Source organism: Cnephaeus nilssonii (genome assembly GCF_951640355.1).
Source record: "Cnephaeus nilssonii genome assembly, chromosome: 6".
NCBI lineage: Eukaryota > Metazoa > Chordata > Mammalia > Chiroptera > Vespertilionidae > Cnephaeus > Cnephaeus nilssonii.
Genome location: NC_137077.1, coordinates 88,700,001 through 88,718,466, shown reverse-complemented (window position 1 = coordinate 88,718,466; position 18,466 = coordinate 88,700,001). Strand labels below are relative to the sequence as shown.

At 44.7% G+C, this 18,466-nt stretch overlaps 1 protein-coding gene across 1 annotated transcript in view; it reads right to left on the bottom strand.

The window, feature by feature from the left end:
* CRACR2A (calcium release activated channel regulator 2A) overlaps window positions 1-8,274 on the bottom strand; it is a gene marked incomplete at its 5' end in the record, with an annotated part of 73,375 nt that extends 65,101 nt beyond the window's left edge. The window contains one exon of the mRNA XM_079775442.1: window positions 8,059-8,274. Coding sequence (XP_079631568.1) covers window positions 8,059-8,274 — 216 coding nt within the window. The remainder of the gene's footprint in view (window positions 1-8,058) is intronic.
* Window positions 8,275-18,466: the final 10,192 nt, after the last annotated feature.

Here is an 18,466-nt window from a genome sequence, read left to right as displayed (position 1 = left end):
ACTGTACCTGAAACTATACAGGACTGAATGCTATTGTGGGGTAATACCCACACAATATGAGGCTGTCAAGTTAAATGAGCTAACAAATGTAAGGAATATGGCACAATGCCTGGAAGGGAGAGAGAGAGAGAGAGAGAGAGAGAGAGAGAGAGAGAGAGAGAGAGAGAGATCAACCAAGGCCACTCAGTGAGTCAGCGGCAGAAGCAGGTTTTGTGCCCCGTTTTTCCTGCCCTGCCTGAGCCCCTTTCCTCAGCCATGCTACCTCCCTACTGAGATGCGGGTGTGGGTCACACTCTCAGAGCTTTCCCTGATGAAGGCCACTCATGTCTCAGGGCCCCAGCACCACATCTGTAAGTTCTCTAGACACAGATTGGTCCTTCAGCCCTGAGTGGGGACTGGATTAGCCGCTTCTTCCCTCTGAGTGACCTGCACCCCTCACACCAGTCTGTGCTCCACTCTTGCTCCCTGCTGGATCTCAACTAATTTCTGACTGGATGTTAACTGCTGTGGACTTAAGGCATCAATTCCAGAGAGCATTTGTGTTTTAAAGGAACCTGGACAAGATGGTGTGTGAGGAGGTCATAAATAAACGCTGACCTGAGTCCTGGGCTAAGACCAGAACAGAAGGGACCAACTGATGGGATAACGAGCAACATGGTGTGGTGTGCAGTGGCCCAAGCCTCTCACCTCTGCCTGGTGTGCAGTGGCCCAAGCCTCTCACCTCTGCCTGGTGTGCAGTGGCCCAAGCCTCTCACCTCTGCCTGGTGTGCAGTGGTCCAAGCCAAGGTTAATTTGCATCGTGGAAACAAATGTCCTCTTATACCTTAATAATCTAAGTCTCCAAATGAGGGCTCCCCAAGGAGTTCATTATATATCCCCCTCCCAGTTAGCCAAAGGACAACTGCACAGAATTCCTGCTGGTGTGAAAGTGACTGACAGCTGAATATAATGAACACAGGGCTGCCAGAAGGAAGTATATACTCATCTGGACACAAAAAAAGCTGGCAGGTGTGAAAGCCCATAACATAACATGCAAGAATACTTGGCTTGATCCAGTGGCAATCTGCTAGCTGATACGCCATAAAGTTTAATTTGGCAGGTATGTGCATTAGGGAGACTATGAAGCATTACAAAATTGGAAGACCACTTTGAAGAATTAAATTAAACATGAATGAGTTTTTATTTTAAGGAAGGGGAGTGAGGGTGTGTGCAAAAATTCTAGAAGTGCATCTGCTTAGCATACAGCAGAGTCTCTGGTTTACCAGCAATCCATAAACCAGCCGGCTCAAAAGCCGCAGGAAGAGAAGAATGGGGAGTGAGGAATCAGTTTTGCAAGAAGAACATTTATTAGCTCCACTGAAACAAAAGGCATCACACTGGAGGTGGGAAGAGCCCACACTCCTAGCCCATCCCGATTCCAGTCCTTTCTTTGGAAATATCCTTCTCCCTCCCCACCATCAGCCTAGGGTTGCTGGACCTGGTGTGAAATGGGATGGGACATCACACACAGTGCTGAAGCCCGAAAAGGGCTGGAAGGAAACTGCAGAGGTCGGTGGGGTCCTCAACTTGGCTTTCACCCAAACCACCCACACGTGGTAGCTTTTATCTTGTTAGGATGAGCCAAGAGAAGCTATGTCATAGCTCACCTTAGGCACCATTCCTGCATCTAATGCTTCTCACCACAAATCCTTCCCATTGTCTAATCCCAATCCTTCTATCTACGTCTCAAACCCAGTTTCCTCTTTCTGTTGTCAGTGAAGGTGGGAGAGCACTATTATATCCTCTAAGTAATTCCTACTCTTCATCTCCCGGCAAATTCACACTGAGAGCTTCTGCAGCCTTCTCCGCAAGCCACACCATGCGAGTTCATAACCCCTTTTACTGGCCCTACTTGGAAAATCCTTTAGTCTTAGTACCTATAATTCTCCCTTATTTGTCTTTCCTCTCGGGCCTGCAGCTTATTCTGCTCTTGTCCCCTGGGAACCTAGTGTGCTGTGTCTGGTCAAGATTACTCATTCCACTGTGCAAATAACCTGTGAGACTCTGAAGTCACAGCAGAGGCCAGCGCTGGGAGGAAGACCCAGTTTCCCATCCCGGCTCCCGCTGCAGTCCAAGGGTCCTCTGGTTAACCATTCTCTCACTCCCTGTCTGCTTACCGTTCCACCCCTGCCCACCGACCACCACCGTCTATTTGGCCAGCACCACCAGGCACGGCCTGGCAGAGCCCCTGCTTCACTCCCATCTGCTGGCAGGGCTGGCAGAGGGGAGGAGACATGGAAGGAGGTCAGTGCGCCCTGTTCCCTGGCCTATGGCCCCACCAGCTCCTCAGAGTCTGCGACTCTTGTAAACACTGGCCTCCCTTCACCACCTTTAAGAAACTCTGAATTGCTGCTTCCTTCTCAGCTCCGGCCTCACTTGCTCAGGGAGCTCTGTGGCCCCAGGTTTGGCCAGTACACACAGACTCCCCAAACCCATTCTCTCATTCACAGGTCTCACCTGGGTTTGTATTTTACACGCTGTAGATGTGGTTCCTTGGTGAATGTCTGCACCTTCAGAGGACTGGAAGCTCTGAGAACAGGAACCCCATTCACTTTTCCTCACTACTGTGACCCCAGGATCCAGCCCCGTGCTGAACCACATGGAGTATTTATTTTATTTTTTTAAAATATATTTTTATTTATTTCAGAGAGGAAGGGAGAGGTAGAGAAAGATAGAAACATCAATGATGATAGAGAATCATTGATTGGCTGCCTCTCGCACGCCCCCTACTGGGGATCGAGCCTGCAACCCGGGCATGTGCCCTTGACTGGAATCAAACCTGAGACCCTTCAGTCCACAGGCAGACGCTCTATCCACTGAGCCAAACCAGCCAGGGTGCACACATGGAGTATTTAGATATTTGTTGAATAAATGAGCGACTAGGAGTGATCACAGAAATCCTGAACTCCTATAGACAGAACCCTGGTCTAGACGCCAGGGCAGCACTACTGTAGATTCTTATAAACTGGGGAATCCAACCGGGTGCAATCCTGCAGCAGCAGCACCGAGGGCTCGGGCTCCAGGGCCCGGGAAAACACTGTCTTCTGCTGCACTCCAGCCTGACCCCTCCACCTTCTGGGTCACAGCCCATGACTTGCCCCAAGAAGCTTGAAGCAAATGTTTGCACGGCTTTATCCATGTCTAAGGGGACACTCATGAGACAGAAAACCAGAAGAGCTCCATCTTTATGGCCAGAATGGAAGTCTCCCACCTTTGGGGGCTTCCAGGGCATCCTGCCCAGACCTCTGTCCCAGCGCCAGCCAGATATTCCCTGTGGTAGAGCTGAGCTTCCAGAACCAAAGGTTTTCAGGGTGAGACTGTGAGGCCTTGGAGGCAGAATCCACATTTTCCTGCTCTGTGGTTTGATGTGCTTGGTTTCGGGTGATTCTTTGGTGTAGATAGGGTTTCTCAACCTCTGCACTATTGACATCTTGGAATGGAGAGCTCTCTGTTGGAGGAGGGGCAGTGGAGGAGAAGCTGTCCTGTGCATTATAGGATACTTAGCAACATCCCTGGGCATTACGGAGCAGATGCCAATAGCACCTTCCTCTCCAGTTGTTTCCATCAAAAATGCCTGCAGATATGGCCAAATTTTCTATGAGGCAAAATTGCCTTCACTAATGCACACTGGACACAAACAAAAATAGCACCAGCTAGATACAAATGGAAGGTGCCTTCTTCAGCAGAAAAGCCCTTTGTTTATCTCTGAGGAAGGACAGATGACTTGCAATCACAGCTTGATGGAGCAGCCACCATGGAAAACAGCATGGCATTTCCTCAAAAAACTAAAAATTATTATGTGATCCTGTAATTGCACTTCTGGGCATGTAACCAAAATAATTTAAAGCAGGAACTCAAAGGATATTTATACACCCATGTTCACAGCACTGTTGTTGAAACTCAAAGACATGAAGCAACCCAAGTGTCCATTGACCGGTGAGCAGAGAAACAAAATGAGCATGTGTGTACATGGTATATTATTCAACCTTAAAAAGGAAGCATATCCTGACACATGCTACAATGTGCATGAACCTTGAAGACATTTTGCTAAGTAAACTAACCAGTCACAAACGGGCAAATGCTGTGTATTTCCACTTAGATGAGGTAGTAAACTTCATAGACAGAAAGTAGAATGGTGGTTACCCGGAACTGGGGAGGGAGGGGGACTCAGTGTTTAATGGGCACAGAGTTCCTATTTTGCAAGATGAAAAGAGTTCTGGAGATGGTGGTGGTGAAGACTATTGAACTATATGTACCACTGAACCATACACTTAATTGTTAAAATGGTAAATTTTATGTGATGTCCATTTTACCACAATTTTTAAAAATCATGGTGTGGAGGATACTAGGGTCTGGGTTAAGACACAGGGTACAAATACCCCTCCTCCCCCTGCACCAGAAACACACCAGGTCCGGTCTCAGGGCTCAGTGCCCTACTGCTCACTTATTCTCTTCTAATGCTGCGAGGTGCTATAAGAGTTCACAGGGGAGGAAGCATGGCCAGAGGGTGAGGAGACATACAAGCTCACATTGCTAGTAAGTTGCAGATTCAGGATTAACACTCAGGTTAATTTACCCCAAAAAATATCTTTAAAAGTCTTCTTGTTAACCTGAACCAGGCGTCAGCTAACTCTTTTTGTAAAGGGTCAGGTAGTACATATTTAGGCTTTGCAGGCCCTCTGGTCTTTGTCACAAACTGCTCAGCTCTGCCTTCGGAGTGACAGCTGCTGCGGACACTATGTAAACGAGTGAGCACACTGTGTTCCAATACAACTTCACTTGCAAGAACAGCTGCTGGGCCAGATTCGCTTGGTCTGCCAATGCCTAGATGATTCTTAACAGTCTGGCTAAGCCAGGAGTTCTAGGCAGCGTTGGGAGGTAGATAACCATTTCACTCCTCTAAAATACTAGGGAAACAGGGTTTTTGAGGCTCTAGGTTTCTTCAGAGAGAACTCCCACCCTGCATGCCACTCCCACCCCAGATGCAGGAGTCCCTCCGTGCCCTCTCCAGCTTGGCCTTTCACGTCCCTCTGTCCCTGTGAGACAGGACTGGCTCTCACCCTGGGCCCTGGGCCCTCTAGGGCCCTCTGCTTCTCTAGGGGACTGTGCAGACCCCACCCTGCAAAGCAATCTGTACCCCCATTCTGCCTGGGGTGATCCCTTGGAACCCGGAGAGGTTCCTTGTGGAGGGAGAGTGGAGTCTGAGGGGCGATGGGTGGAGCAGAGGACCCTCAACTGCTGCCTAAGCTGTTCCCACAGGTCAGGCTCCACCCTCTTGACCCTGCAGCAGGATGTCCTCACAAGGACCCCCTGCCTTCAGTGCAGCCACTCAGTCCCTCCGGGGACCACTAAGGAGAAAGGCTTCTCCTGGCCCCTGCTCCTTCCCATTTGGGCTCCCTGCTCCTCAGGGCAGGCGGACTGCCTCCTGCTGGGGCTCCGCCCACTGTGGTCCTGTCCCCCACCTCACAGATGACTGGGAAGTCCACCTCACGCTCTGCACGTGGATTTTTGTTAATCAGGAGAAAGAACAAGAGCACTGGGGAAGGAGCTTAACTCTCCTGTTCATTTTTCAAAAGGACAGCGAGATCTCGAGGTTTTGTTCCAACTGCCTCTTCGCCGGCCTCCTCCAGCCCCTAAGTTCTCCATCCCACGTAACCCACAGCCTCTCCTTCCTTGAGAGCCATTCTCTGTTTTAAAGGGCCTTTCCTAGTGGCTGAATTTGTGTGTGTGAACACTTTGAACTCTTCTCCCTCCGGCTCCCATGAGGCTGTGCTAGGAGCTGATGGTGAGAAGGGTGGTGTTGGGCAGGTCTAAGGAGCTGACCACCAACCAAAGGGGTGAGGATGTGGGAGTGACAGGCGGCAGGCAGATATCTGCAGGTGCTGCCCAGGAGAACCCCGGGGCACATGGACTTTTCACAGATAGCCCGGGGTCAACTATGAGAGGTGACTGTCCATTGTTTCTCTCTTTCCAGCCTGTCTTTCTCCAGACGTGACCAGTGGAAGCATCAGAGAGATGGTGCTTAAGTGACATGCTTTGTTCTCTCTTTTGATAGGCCTCTCTTAGTCTGAAAATATGAAGAATGTTCAATGCTTCATTGTCCACAGTTACACAGAAATTTCAAAAAACTAAGGAGCTGGTAGAAATAAGTGCCATGAATGCACATGCATCTGCTGGCGGATGCCATCCCCTCCCCCCCAACACCCCCCCCGCCCCGCCCCCCAGCCTGGGTCAGGGGTGAGGAATGAGGGAGGAAGACTAAGGCGGGATATAGATGAGCTGGTATCTCTGCACTCAATGTTTCTGACTTCATTCCAAGTCAAACACAAATGATTTCTTTAACAATTTACACTTGGCAGCTTAGATTCCCCACGCCTCTGCCTCCTTTCATTGAAGAGTGTGTTTCAATGAAGGTTAACTGGGATCTACACAGTGAGTTGCACTGTGCATGTGATCCAGAATGACCCTCAATAAATGTGAGTTCCCTTTTCTTTGTTTCTGGAAGGGAGAAGCAAAAGTTAAGGATGGCATTGGAACTATGACCACCAAGCACCACTACCAGCCCTGTGAACGAAGTTTGCAGGCAGAGGTTTGTCACTGGTTTGCACAAAATACATGAAATCCGGCCTTCTACGTGAAGTGAGGCTTTGGGGATGAGTTTCAGTGACAGACATTTATTGAAGGGTCAATTACTGAAAGCAATTGAACCCACAAGTCTGAGTTCACTGTGGGCTTAGCTGGCTCTGTTTCCCAGGTCTTTTCCCCTCAATTTTTACAACGACTGGATGGTGGAGGGGTGCTGGGAGAAGCCAGAAAACACCATCCTCTGGTCCAGGAGAGAAAGACCCGCTTATTTTAGCCTCCACGCCTTGTGGCTCACACAAGTGAGCAGCAATGGGGTTGAAACTAATGAGGTCTACGTTTCATTGTCCAACTTTAGTATATTCTGAAAACCTAGACTTAAAAAAAGAAAACCTGGCCATTGTAGGTCTTGCTTCTAATAGCATAGCTGTGTTTCCCTCCAAAAATGCTCTTGACAGAGCAAGTGACGACAAGATGTGGAAAAGAGATGCTTCCATAGACCTCTATCTGTATTTTATTTACTCACATCAGGGTGAAATTATGACTGCAGCATAAGAGACTTAAGTGAGACACCAAGAAGAACCAGACCAGGGGTGGGCAAACCATTTCCTAGCTATAAATCAGACATATCCCACTTTTGTATGACCAGTCAGCTAAGAATGGCCTTTACATTTTTAAATGGTTGAAAAAATATTAAAAAAATATTTAGTGATTCATGAAAATTATTTCAAATTCAAATTTCAGTGTCCATAAATAAATAAAGTTTCATTGGATGAAGTTTCATAAATAAAGTTTCAATGCCACTCCCATTCATTTACATATTGCCTATGACGGCTCATGCAGAGCTGAACAGTCAGGATAGAGACCACGTTGCCCATAAAGCCTAGAATATATATTCTCTGGCCCTTTGCAGACCGTTTGCTGAGCCCCACACTAGTAGATGTGTGCGCTGAGGATCTGCAATCCCTCTCTCTGGAATGCTTACAGAAGGGGTTAAGTGTGGTTGGGTTTCAGCATGAGGGACAGACAAGATGAGCTCCAGAAATGCCTTTCTCTGCGTGCTGCCCCGACACACAGGGCACCTCCCAGGAAGGACTTCAGCAGAGCTTGGATGTGAAGCAACAAGTTGGTGCCTCTTCACCTGTTTCAGAAGGTTCTTCACCGTCTCTGACGTACGTCCCTTTTATTGCTAGCACCCTCTCCCCAACCCTGAGGAGTTACTGAGTCAGAGAGGGGAAACAACCACCGAGTGTGACAGCAAAGACCAGAAAAATAAGGGAACCAGGAGAGCTTGGACTGATGCCTCCTTCCAGGGCAGAGTGATGGCCTCTTTTCTGTTCAGGACGTTGCCTCCAAGGGGGCAAGTTGTAACCTGAGACAGGGAGACCCAGGCCTTTTGGTTTTCCAGGTGGACAGGCCCAGCCTCGCCCCTCTTACCTGCATATCTCTCCTGGCGATAAAGCCCTTGCCCTCCGCATCACAGGTCTGGAAGAATTCCTGTGCCTTCCTCAGCATGGCTACCTCTGCCAGCGCCATCTCTTGTGTCTCCATACACTCCAGGCTGTCCAGGGGACCCAGGCAGGCCCCATCCCCCTTCGGTCCCCGGGCAGGTCTCTGGGGCCTAGAAACCACTTTCTGGTCAGGGGTAGCCATCCAGGTTTGTCACTTTCTCCAAATCTTTTCAAGACCCTGAGAATGGAAGATGAGAGAGAGAGGTGGGTGTGGTGGGGATGAAGTGAGGCTGAGAAAGAATGACAGGGGACGAGAGAGAATCACAGAACTGCTTATCAATGTGCCCAGCATCTCTTAGCAACCACCTCTTAATTAGCAAAAGCTCAGACAAGGGGAAGTGTGCCATGATCGCTAATTGATCAGCCAGCCCATCAAAGAGGAAAGAGAAGAGCGGGTAAAGAAAACAGACACTTCCAGACTGAAAGAAAATGGGTAGAGGAAGCCTGAAAATAATTTCTCCCAATTTAAACAAACAACTAAACAGATCCTGATAGACCAGCTACCATTTATTGAGTGTTTACTTGTAGGCAGGCACCAGGCAATGGTCTCTCTCTCTATATGTCATCATTTATTTCTCTCATCTCTCTGAAATAGATATTATCATCTCTATTTTATTGAGGCTCAGAGAGGTTGAGTGAGTTGCCAAGGCCACACAACAGTTTGTACAACTGTTTGTGATATAAATGCAAGGTCACCTAACTTGTATTTGATATTAATCCCACACTGTCCTGACTCCTCCTGAGCCAATGTTGGAGGGCTCCCCTCACTCAGATGCACTCTCTCCTATATCACTCACAGCCAACAAGTTCTTGGTGAGCTCTTAGCCTCTGCCACGGATCCATGGAGGCCGTGATGGCTGGATGAGAAAGTGTACCTTGTCCTCAAGAAGCTTCCTGTTGTACTGGACTTCCCAGGCCTGGTTTCTGTGATTTGTGTTTCTATCTTCAGCCAACATAGAATCACAAATCACAGACCTCAATCAGGGTGTGTGTGTGTGTGTGTGTGTGTGTGTGTGTGTGTGTGTGTTAATCTTCACCCAAGGATAGTTTTCATTGATTTTTAGAGAGAGTGGAAGGGAGGTGGAGAGACAGAGAAAGAAACATCAATTTGAGAGAGACACATCGGTTGATTGCCATCCAGGTTTGTCAATCCAGGGCCAGGGATTAAGCCTGCAACCTAGGTACATGTCCTTGACTAGAATCAAACCCAGGACCCTTCAGTCTGCAGGCTGATACTCTATCCACGGAGCCAAACCAGCTGGGGCTCAATCAGGTTCTTAAAGTCCCTCAAGGAGTTTTTTTCAGAAGGTTCAGTGCAATGTGATGTCATAGAAGAAGGCACACAAAATCCGGCTTCTAGTCTGGACTGCACTGCGACTTATGAGACCTTGAACAAGTCACCTGTCTGGGCCTCAGTTTCCCCATCTGTACAATGAGAAGACTGGGCCTGCTTGTCTTTAAAGGTCTTTCTCGCTCTAACAGTCTGGACGTCTGACATTTTAATATAATTAAATGTTTTTAGTGAAAAATTGGGTTAATATGATAAAAAAAAAATAGCAATATCCTTGGAGTTTTCCATCTGAATGTTCAGGAAGTGGACTAGGTCCAAATTTCAAATGTATGACAATACTTGAATTTAAAAATATAGCTATGCACTGTAATGCATTTTATGGGAAACTAGAGAAAGTGAAGTCCTAAATCACATCTCCTGTGACCACGGTCAGAATAAAGGCAGAAAAATCCCTGAATCACCAGGTGGGTTTCTCTGACGATTAGATTCTGGGCCTGTGGCTCAACTACACCATGACTCCGAAGTCATCTATTATTTCAGTCAGCACCTTCCATCTGTGAGATATGTCCAGAGTCGTGGGCCTGGAGCTGGATGACTGCCTCGGCCCCAGGAATGGACTCCACGGAACAGAGCCGGGACAGGGCAGAGCAGGCTCCCCTTCTCTCTGTGCTCGGGCTGAGCAAGGAACTCCCACCCTGACTCCTCTGACCAGCCCCTCACTCGGGAAATGGTCTTTCCTTCATCCCTACATATGTGAGTGGGCCATCACCTGATCAGAGGCAGATTTAACATTTTTATTCTGTCTTTCCCAGGGGGAACTGCCTTGCATGTAAGTCCCCAGAGAGCAGGGCGGTGTCTGCAAGGCTTATTTATGTGCACTGCCTGGTACATCTGCGTGCAACGCTGAGCTCAGGGAGGGCCTTTGGAGAATGACAGTGGTGCTATCTGAGCTTCTGTAAATACACAGCATGAGCAGAGCAGCTGCGGTCTTCCTGATTCTGCAAGGTCTCATCCCCACCTGCTGTCACAGACACTAGGCTTAATAAAACCTGTCATTCCCAGGCCCCTAACCTACTTCGTCCTATTAAAACCTGAGATCCTTCCATAAGGTACGTAGGATTAGGATTCCTGTCAAACAGATGAGGAAACGGAGTTTGGGATAGGTTAAGTAACTCAGATCAAGGTCTAGTATAGTTAGAGACTCATGTACTTACTGTATCACATTGCCTTCCTATCATAGGTCCCAGCTGTGGGCCTGTTATCAATCTACACATCCCCAACTGATAACAATCTAAGTCACCTCCCAGAGGCATGCTCATCATTTTAACATTTTCATTCATTCATTCATTCATTCATTCATATCTATTGATTACCACATAGCAGGCTCTGAGCTAACATTGAGAAATGGAAACATGAATAAAACATGGTCCCCAACCTTAATGAATAAGTGTCTGTGGGATTTTAGTCATGGTGACTGGCAGTGAAGAAAGGTATTTTGGATTGGGTCCCTCCTTCATATCCTTCAAAACAGACTATACTGGTATAGCAATCATCTACTACTGACCAACTGTGTGACTTAAGTGAGTCCCTGAACCACCCTGGGCATAGAAATTAGTAAAGATGATCTCTCAGTTCCAGGTCTGACTTTCTCTGGGTCTCTGCCTTCCCTGGCCCATGTCACAGGTGATGCATGGTATAAAAGAGCCTATGTAATATTTCTAAAGAAGCCAGCTATGAATACGGATAGGTAGGTACCTTGTCTTATTTGATTTTAACCCCAGATCCTAGCCCTGAATATGGCATAGAGTAAGTGCTCATTGATTGTTTGCAGAAGACCAATCTTGCTAAATTCTTTGCAAGGCCTGAAAACATTCATATTTCAGTCAGGTAGCTCTATATCCAGGATTCTTAAATCTCATAAAGAGTACTAGACTTCTGTTTCCAGAAAAGATGGAGTAACCAAAACTGTAGTCAACCTTCCAGTTGAAATAATAAAAAATCCAGACAAAATATGTATTTTTAATGGTCTTCAAGACACTGGATATTAGGCAAAGAAAGACAGGGCTGAGACTAGGGTAAGCTGAGTGAGGCCCTAAAGTGCAAAAATAAAAGAGGCATTTACTCTCAGTTGCTAGCCCTGTATTTGCACAACTCTGTATCTTCTTAAGACTGAGGTAAAAAATTTAAAGGGGGTCCAAAATGTAAAGAGGAATCCACTTTCAAACTATGTATCCAAGAGTGTTTATCATCTAAAAGTTTCACTGTAAGGGCTGTACTCACCTCACACTAAGCCAAGCCCTGCTCTTGAGAGGTGGGAAACAAACAATATAAGTCCTGTTGCCTAAAGAGTTTTTCTGTCATGGCACAGGAAGGGGAAATCCAGGCAGAGCCTGGAAACTCCTTAAGTTGAGAAAACCCAACTATATGCTGCCTGAAAGAAATGCACTTTAAACATAAAGACACGAATAGGTTAAAAGTTAAAAGTTAGAAAAAATATACCATGTTAACACTAGTCAAGAGAAAGCTGCATATTAATTAATATGAAGACAATGTAGATTCTAGAACAAAGAATATTAATGAAGATAAAGTCGTTTCATAATGATAAAGAAGTCAATTCATCAAAAGGATGTAACAGTCCTAAACATTTATGCACCTGATAACTGGATTTTAAAATGATGAAGTAAAAACTGATTGATAGAACTGCAAGGAGAAAGACACAAATCCACAATTATATTAAAATATTTCAATGCCCCTTTATCAACAGAAGTCAGTTAAGAACACAGAAGATTTAAACAACACTGTCAACTACTAGTAATTGACAGTTATAGAACACTCCACTTAACAAAAGCTGAATACGCTTTCTTTTCAAGTGCACATGGAATATTTACCAAAAAATTTCATATTCTGGTCCATAAAACAAGTTTCGATAAATTTAAAAGGAATCAAGTCATAAAAGTATGTGCTCTGATCTTAGTGGAATTACATTAGAATCAATAATAGAAAGACTTCTGGGAAATCATCAAATATGTGAAAACTATGAACCTCGCTTCTGAATTAACCCATGGGTCAAAGAAGAAATGAAAAGGAAAATTAAAAAGTATTTAGAACTAAATGAACATGAAAGCACAATACTTTATATCAAAATTTGTAGGCTATTGCTAAAGCAGTACTCAAGAAAAAAATTTTATAGCACTAAACACATATATAAGAAAAAAGCAAAAGGCCTCAAATCAATTACCTCAGCTTCTATCCTAAGAAACTAGAGAAAGAAGAGCAAATTAAACCCAAAATAAGAGGAAAAATAATAAAGATCAGAGCAGAAATCAATAAAATAGAAAGCAATAAAGAAAAATAGAGAAAACTTAAACTAAAATCTGGTTCTTTAAGAGCAGTAAAGAGAGAAGACCCAAATACAATATCAGGAATCCTATCTAATAATAGAAAAATATGCAAATTGACCATACCTCCGACACACCCACAAGCCACGCCCATCATCCAATCAGAGCGAGTATGCAAATTAACCCCAGCCAAGATGGCTACAGCCACAGAGAGCAAGGTTTCCTAGGTGACAGAGGAAGCCAAGCTTTCTGCCAGCCGTTGCAGGCCTAAGCCTCCACTCAAGCTACAAAGTTTCAATTATAGAAGGTAAACAAATTCAAACAAATGGCGGAAGAATGGAGCTTGAGAGAGCAGGCCAGGGTTGCCGCTGGCAACAGGGGAAGCAAAGCTTTCCGCACACCCTGGCCGAGCCCACCCGCTTAAGACAACAAAGTATCAATTATAACCCCAACACAAATGGCTGCGGGCCTCGGAGGGAGCCCCAGGTTTGGCTCTGCTCCAGGCTACAAAGTTTCAATTGTAGAAGGAAATAAATTCCAGATACCAGGGCCTCCGCTTGCGTTGCCAGGGGGCGTGGCCTGCCTGCAAACCACCACAGACCCCTCGCTCAGGCCGCCCCACGCCCCAAGGGAACCCCACCCTGATCAGGGACACCCTTCAGGGCAAACCAGCTGGCCCCCACTCCTGTACCAGGCCTCTATCCTATCTAATAAAAGAGTACTATGCAGATTGATCATCACTGCAACACACAATATAGCTGCCCCCATGTGGTCAAAGATCCTGCCCCCATGTGGACACAAGATGGCCACCACAAGATGGCCAGCAGGAGAGGGCAGTTGGGAGGCACCCGGCCTGCAAGGGAGGGCAGTTGGAGGTGATCAACCCTGCAGGAGAGGGCAGTTAGGGGTAACCAGGCTGGCAGAGGAGGGAAGTTGGGGGCAAACAGGCTGGCAGCAGAGTGGTTAGGGGGTGATCAGGCTGGCAGGCAGAAGTGGTTAGGGGCAATCAGGAAGGCAGGCAGGCAAGCAGTTGGGAGCCAGAAGTCCTGGATTGTGAGAGGGATGTCCGACTGCCCGTTTAGGCCCGATCCCAGGGATCGGGCCTAAACGGGCAGTCGGACATCCCTTGAGGGGTCCCAGATTGGAGAGGGTACATGCTGGACTGAGGGACAACCCCCCTCCATGCATGAATTTCGTGCATCGGGCCTCTAGTTTGAAAGATAAAAGCATTACAAATTTTACAGACATTGAAAGATTAATAAGGGATTATTATGAACAATTTCATAACAATAAACTTGACAATTTAGAGGAAATGGACAAATTCCTTGAAAAACATTAAATATCAAAAAAGAAATAGATGATAGCCATTCTCTCAGGAATGAGGTGATACCTCATTGTCGTTTTAATTTGCATCTCTGATGACTAGTGACTTTGAGCATTTTTTCAAATGTCTCTTGGCCATCAGTATGTCCACTTTGGAGAAGTGTTTATCTAGTTCCTTTGCCCATTTTTTAATTGGATTGTTTGTCTTCCTTTTGTTAAGTTGAATGAGTTCCTTATGTATTTTAGAAATTAACTCCTTATCAGATGTAGCATTGGCAAATACGTTCTCCCATACAGTGGGCTCCCTTTTAATTTTTTTGATGGTTTCTTTTGCTGTGCAGAAGTTTTTTATTTTTATGAAGTCCCATTTGTTTATTTTCTCTTTAGTTTCCCTTGCTCTAGGAGATGTATTGGCAAACATATTGCTGCAAGAGATGTCTGAGATTTTGCTGCCTATGGTTTCTTCCAAGATTTTTTGGTTTCACATCTTACATTTAAGTCCTTTATCCATTTTGAATTTACTCTTGTGCATAGTATAAGTGGGTGGTCTAGTTTCATTTTTTTGCATGTATCTGTCCAATTTTCTCAACACCATTTATTAAAGAGACTGTTTTTACTCCATTGTATGCTCTTGCCTCCTTTGTCAAATATTAAATGAGAAAAATGGCTTGGGTCAATTTCTGGGTTCTCTGTTCTGTTCCATTGATCTACATACCTGTTCTTGTGCCAGTACCAGGCTGTTTTGAGAACAGTGACTTTGTAGTATAACTTGATATCTGGTATTGTGATCCCTCCAACTTTGTTCTTTCTCAAGATTGCTGTGGCTATTTGGTGACAATGAGGTACCATCTCACACCTGTCAGAATGGCTATCATCAACAAATCAACAAATGACAAGTGCTGGCGAGGATGTGGAGAAAAAGGAACCCTTGTGCACTGCTGGTGGGAATGCAGACTGGTGCAGCCACTATGGAAAACAGTATGGCGTTTCCTCAAAAAATTAAAAATGGAACTGCCATTTGACCCAGTAATCCCACTTCTAGGAATATATCCTAAGAAACTCAAACACCAGTCAGAAAGAATATATGCACCCCTATGTTAACAGCAGCGTTATTTACAATAGTCAAGATTTGGATACAAGTGCTCTATATAAAAATCAGTTATATTTCTGTATACCAGCAATAAAAAGTTGAAATAAAAAAACACACTTACAATAGCATAAAAATTGTGCAATATGACAAAATGTGTGATACCTATTCACTGAAAGCTACAAAATGTTGATAAGAGAAATTAAAGAAAACAGAAATAAATGGAGATATATGCATGTCCACAAATTGGAAGACTCAATACTAAGATGTCATTTCTCCCTAAATTCATGTATAAATTCATCTCAATCCCAATCAAAATCCCATCAGGGATAGAAATTGACAACACACTCTAAAATTTGTATGGAAATACTAATAAAGATAAATTTAGAATAGCCAAAACAGTTTTGAAAAATAACAAAACTGGAAGACTAACACTGCTTGATTTCAAGACATGAATCTATAGTAATCAAGGTAGTGTGGAATCAGCATCAAGACAGAAAAATAGATACCTGGCATAGAATACAGAATAGAGAATCCAAAAATAGATCTGTATATATAATTTATTTTTGACAAACATGCAAAGTCAATCCAGCAGAGAAAGCATAATCTTTTCAGTAAATGGTACTAGAATAATTGGATATCTATTTGCAAAAAGAATTTCAATTCGTACATTATGCCACATACAAAAAATGACCCAAAATGGATCACAGACCTAAATGTAAAATCAAAATATATAAAACTTCAAGAACATATTTGTGACACCAATAATTCAGATTTTATTAAAATTTTAAATTTCTGCTCTTTAAAAGATGCCATTTAAGCTATAGACTGGGGGGAAATATTTGCAAAGCATATATCTGATAGAGTATTTTGATTCAGTTTATATAAAGAACTCTCAAAACTCATAAGAAGATAACTCAATTTTTAAAATGGGCAAAACATTTGAAAAGGCACTTGATACATAGATATCAAATAACTACATGAAAATGTTCAACATCATTAGTCATAAGGGAAATACAACTTAAACTGTAATGAAATATCACCACACACTTATTGGAACAGCTAAAAGGAAAAAGATTGACCGTACCAAGTCTTGGCAAGGATGTGGCACAAGTGGTGGCACTCTCCTACACTGCAGCGGGGAATGTAGAATGGTACAATCCCTTTGGAAAACATTTATCAGTTTCATTAAGAAGTCAAACAAACTTCTACCCAATGATCCAGCCACCCCACTGCTAAATATTCTATCCAAGAGAATCAAAGCATAGGTCCATACAAAGACTTGCACATGAATGTTTATAAAAGCGTTAGCTATAGTAACCAAAACAACAGAAATGCTCACCAGCAGAGTGGGAAACAAATTGTGTTGTGTGCATACAATGGAATGCTACTCCCAGGAAAGGGAAGGCACTATTGATTGACTCAAGCAACAAAATAATCATGTGAATGAATGAAGCCAGGCAAGAAAGAGTACTAGTACTGGTACATACTATTTGATTTAATGTACATAAAATTATATAAAATGAAGACAATCTATAGTGACAGAAAAGAGATAAGGAAGGAGAAGGGTGAAAAAGGGGAATTGCAAATGAATTAAGAGGAAACTTTTTGGGGTGTGTGGATATATTCACAATCTTAATTGTGGGAGATATGTACATATATATACATGCACACATATATACAAATATATATCAAAATTTATCAAATAGTATACTTTAAATATGTGAAGTTTATGCATGTCAATAGCTCAATAAATATATTTAAAAAGAATACAATAGGTCCAGGCCAGAACCTTCTTATGTTCTCCAGGACTTGCAAATCTAGCCCTGCCTATTGTACTTCATCTCAGGAGCTTGATTCCTCCTTTAACATTCAATCTAACAAGCAGGAAACGGCTGAAAATTAAGTAATTTCCCTGTGAAAACTCTCAGTCCCTCTGAAGCCCATCCCCATGGTGAGCTCAGCCCCCTTCCTCTTACTCCTTGGCTTGTCTTGGCCTGCAATCTGCACAGCATCTGTGGGTCTTCCAAAGGGAATGGACGACAAAACAACAGAAGCGATCTACTTTCAACTCAAAAGAAAATGGAAGCTCAGTGTTAAGCCCTGTGGTCTCACATTTGGATGGGGCCCAGGATGTCCTGACTCAGAGCTGGAGACAGCTTTCTGAGTTTTCAGAGCAGCAGACAGCGTATCTGCAAAAGGGAAGTGGTGGGGTGTGGTCCAAGGCAAAGGGAAAGGGCCATCACCATCACAATGAGAACAGAGAAACTGCTTTTATAAAAATTGAATTCGTTGGGGTGACATTGGTTAATAAAATGATATAGGTTTCAGGAGTACAATTCTATAATACATCATCCATGTATTGTGTCTTTCCCACCCCAAGCCATGTCTCTTTCCATCACCATTTATCACCCCCTTTATCCTCTCCTGCTTCCCCCACCCCTTATATGATTTCAGTTACATGTGGAACCCAATGAACAAAAGAAACTAACAAACAAAATAGAAACAGACTCAAAGCTATCAAAGGGGAAGGGGAAGGGGGGCTGGGTGCAAAAGGTGAAGGTATTAAGAAAAAAAACAAACCTACAGACAACAGTATGGACAGCGAAACTACTGTTTATCTGCCTGTCCCTCAGAGCAGACCACTCTTCTCCCCCCAGAATGAGTCCATGAAAGCCTTTGTACACAGATGGAAGTTATCCAGCCCTCGACCATTTCCAGGAACATTTCCCAGACTTCCAAAGTAATTCTAACAGCTTAGTAACTATTGCAATCAGAAAGTTCATAGATCAAGCCTAAACCCTCCTAAAGTTTCTAAGCTAATTTCCCCCTCACTCTGGGCTCAGCAGAGATGGGAAACAGCTGGTAGCTCCCTCCATGCCCTATCCCTTGCAAACTTGAAAGAGGCTATTAATCCACCCTGATCTCCCTCGCATCTCTCCCGCAGCACACAGTTAGGAAATCAAAAGCCTCAAAGCATCTTCAGGACCCATCAGACCTCCTCAATTACCCAGCTCCGGTGGAGGGATGCTCCCCAGGCAGCAGCAGCCCAAGTCTCTACCATTAGCTCTGAGTTGGCTGTCACAGGAAGGCAGAGACAGGTGAGTCTTGTCAAAATGCAGAGGGGGCAGGAGGGCTGCTGCAGGGAGGGTTCCAAAGGCAGCTCCAGGAATGGGTGTGAGATACAGAGAATGGTGCCTGGTGGGCCACAGAGTGGAAAGGTCACCCTCTCAAAGGCGCTTGCATACACTAGCCCCTTTGTATGGGCTGGCGGGCACATGGCCCTCCTGGTGGC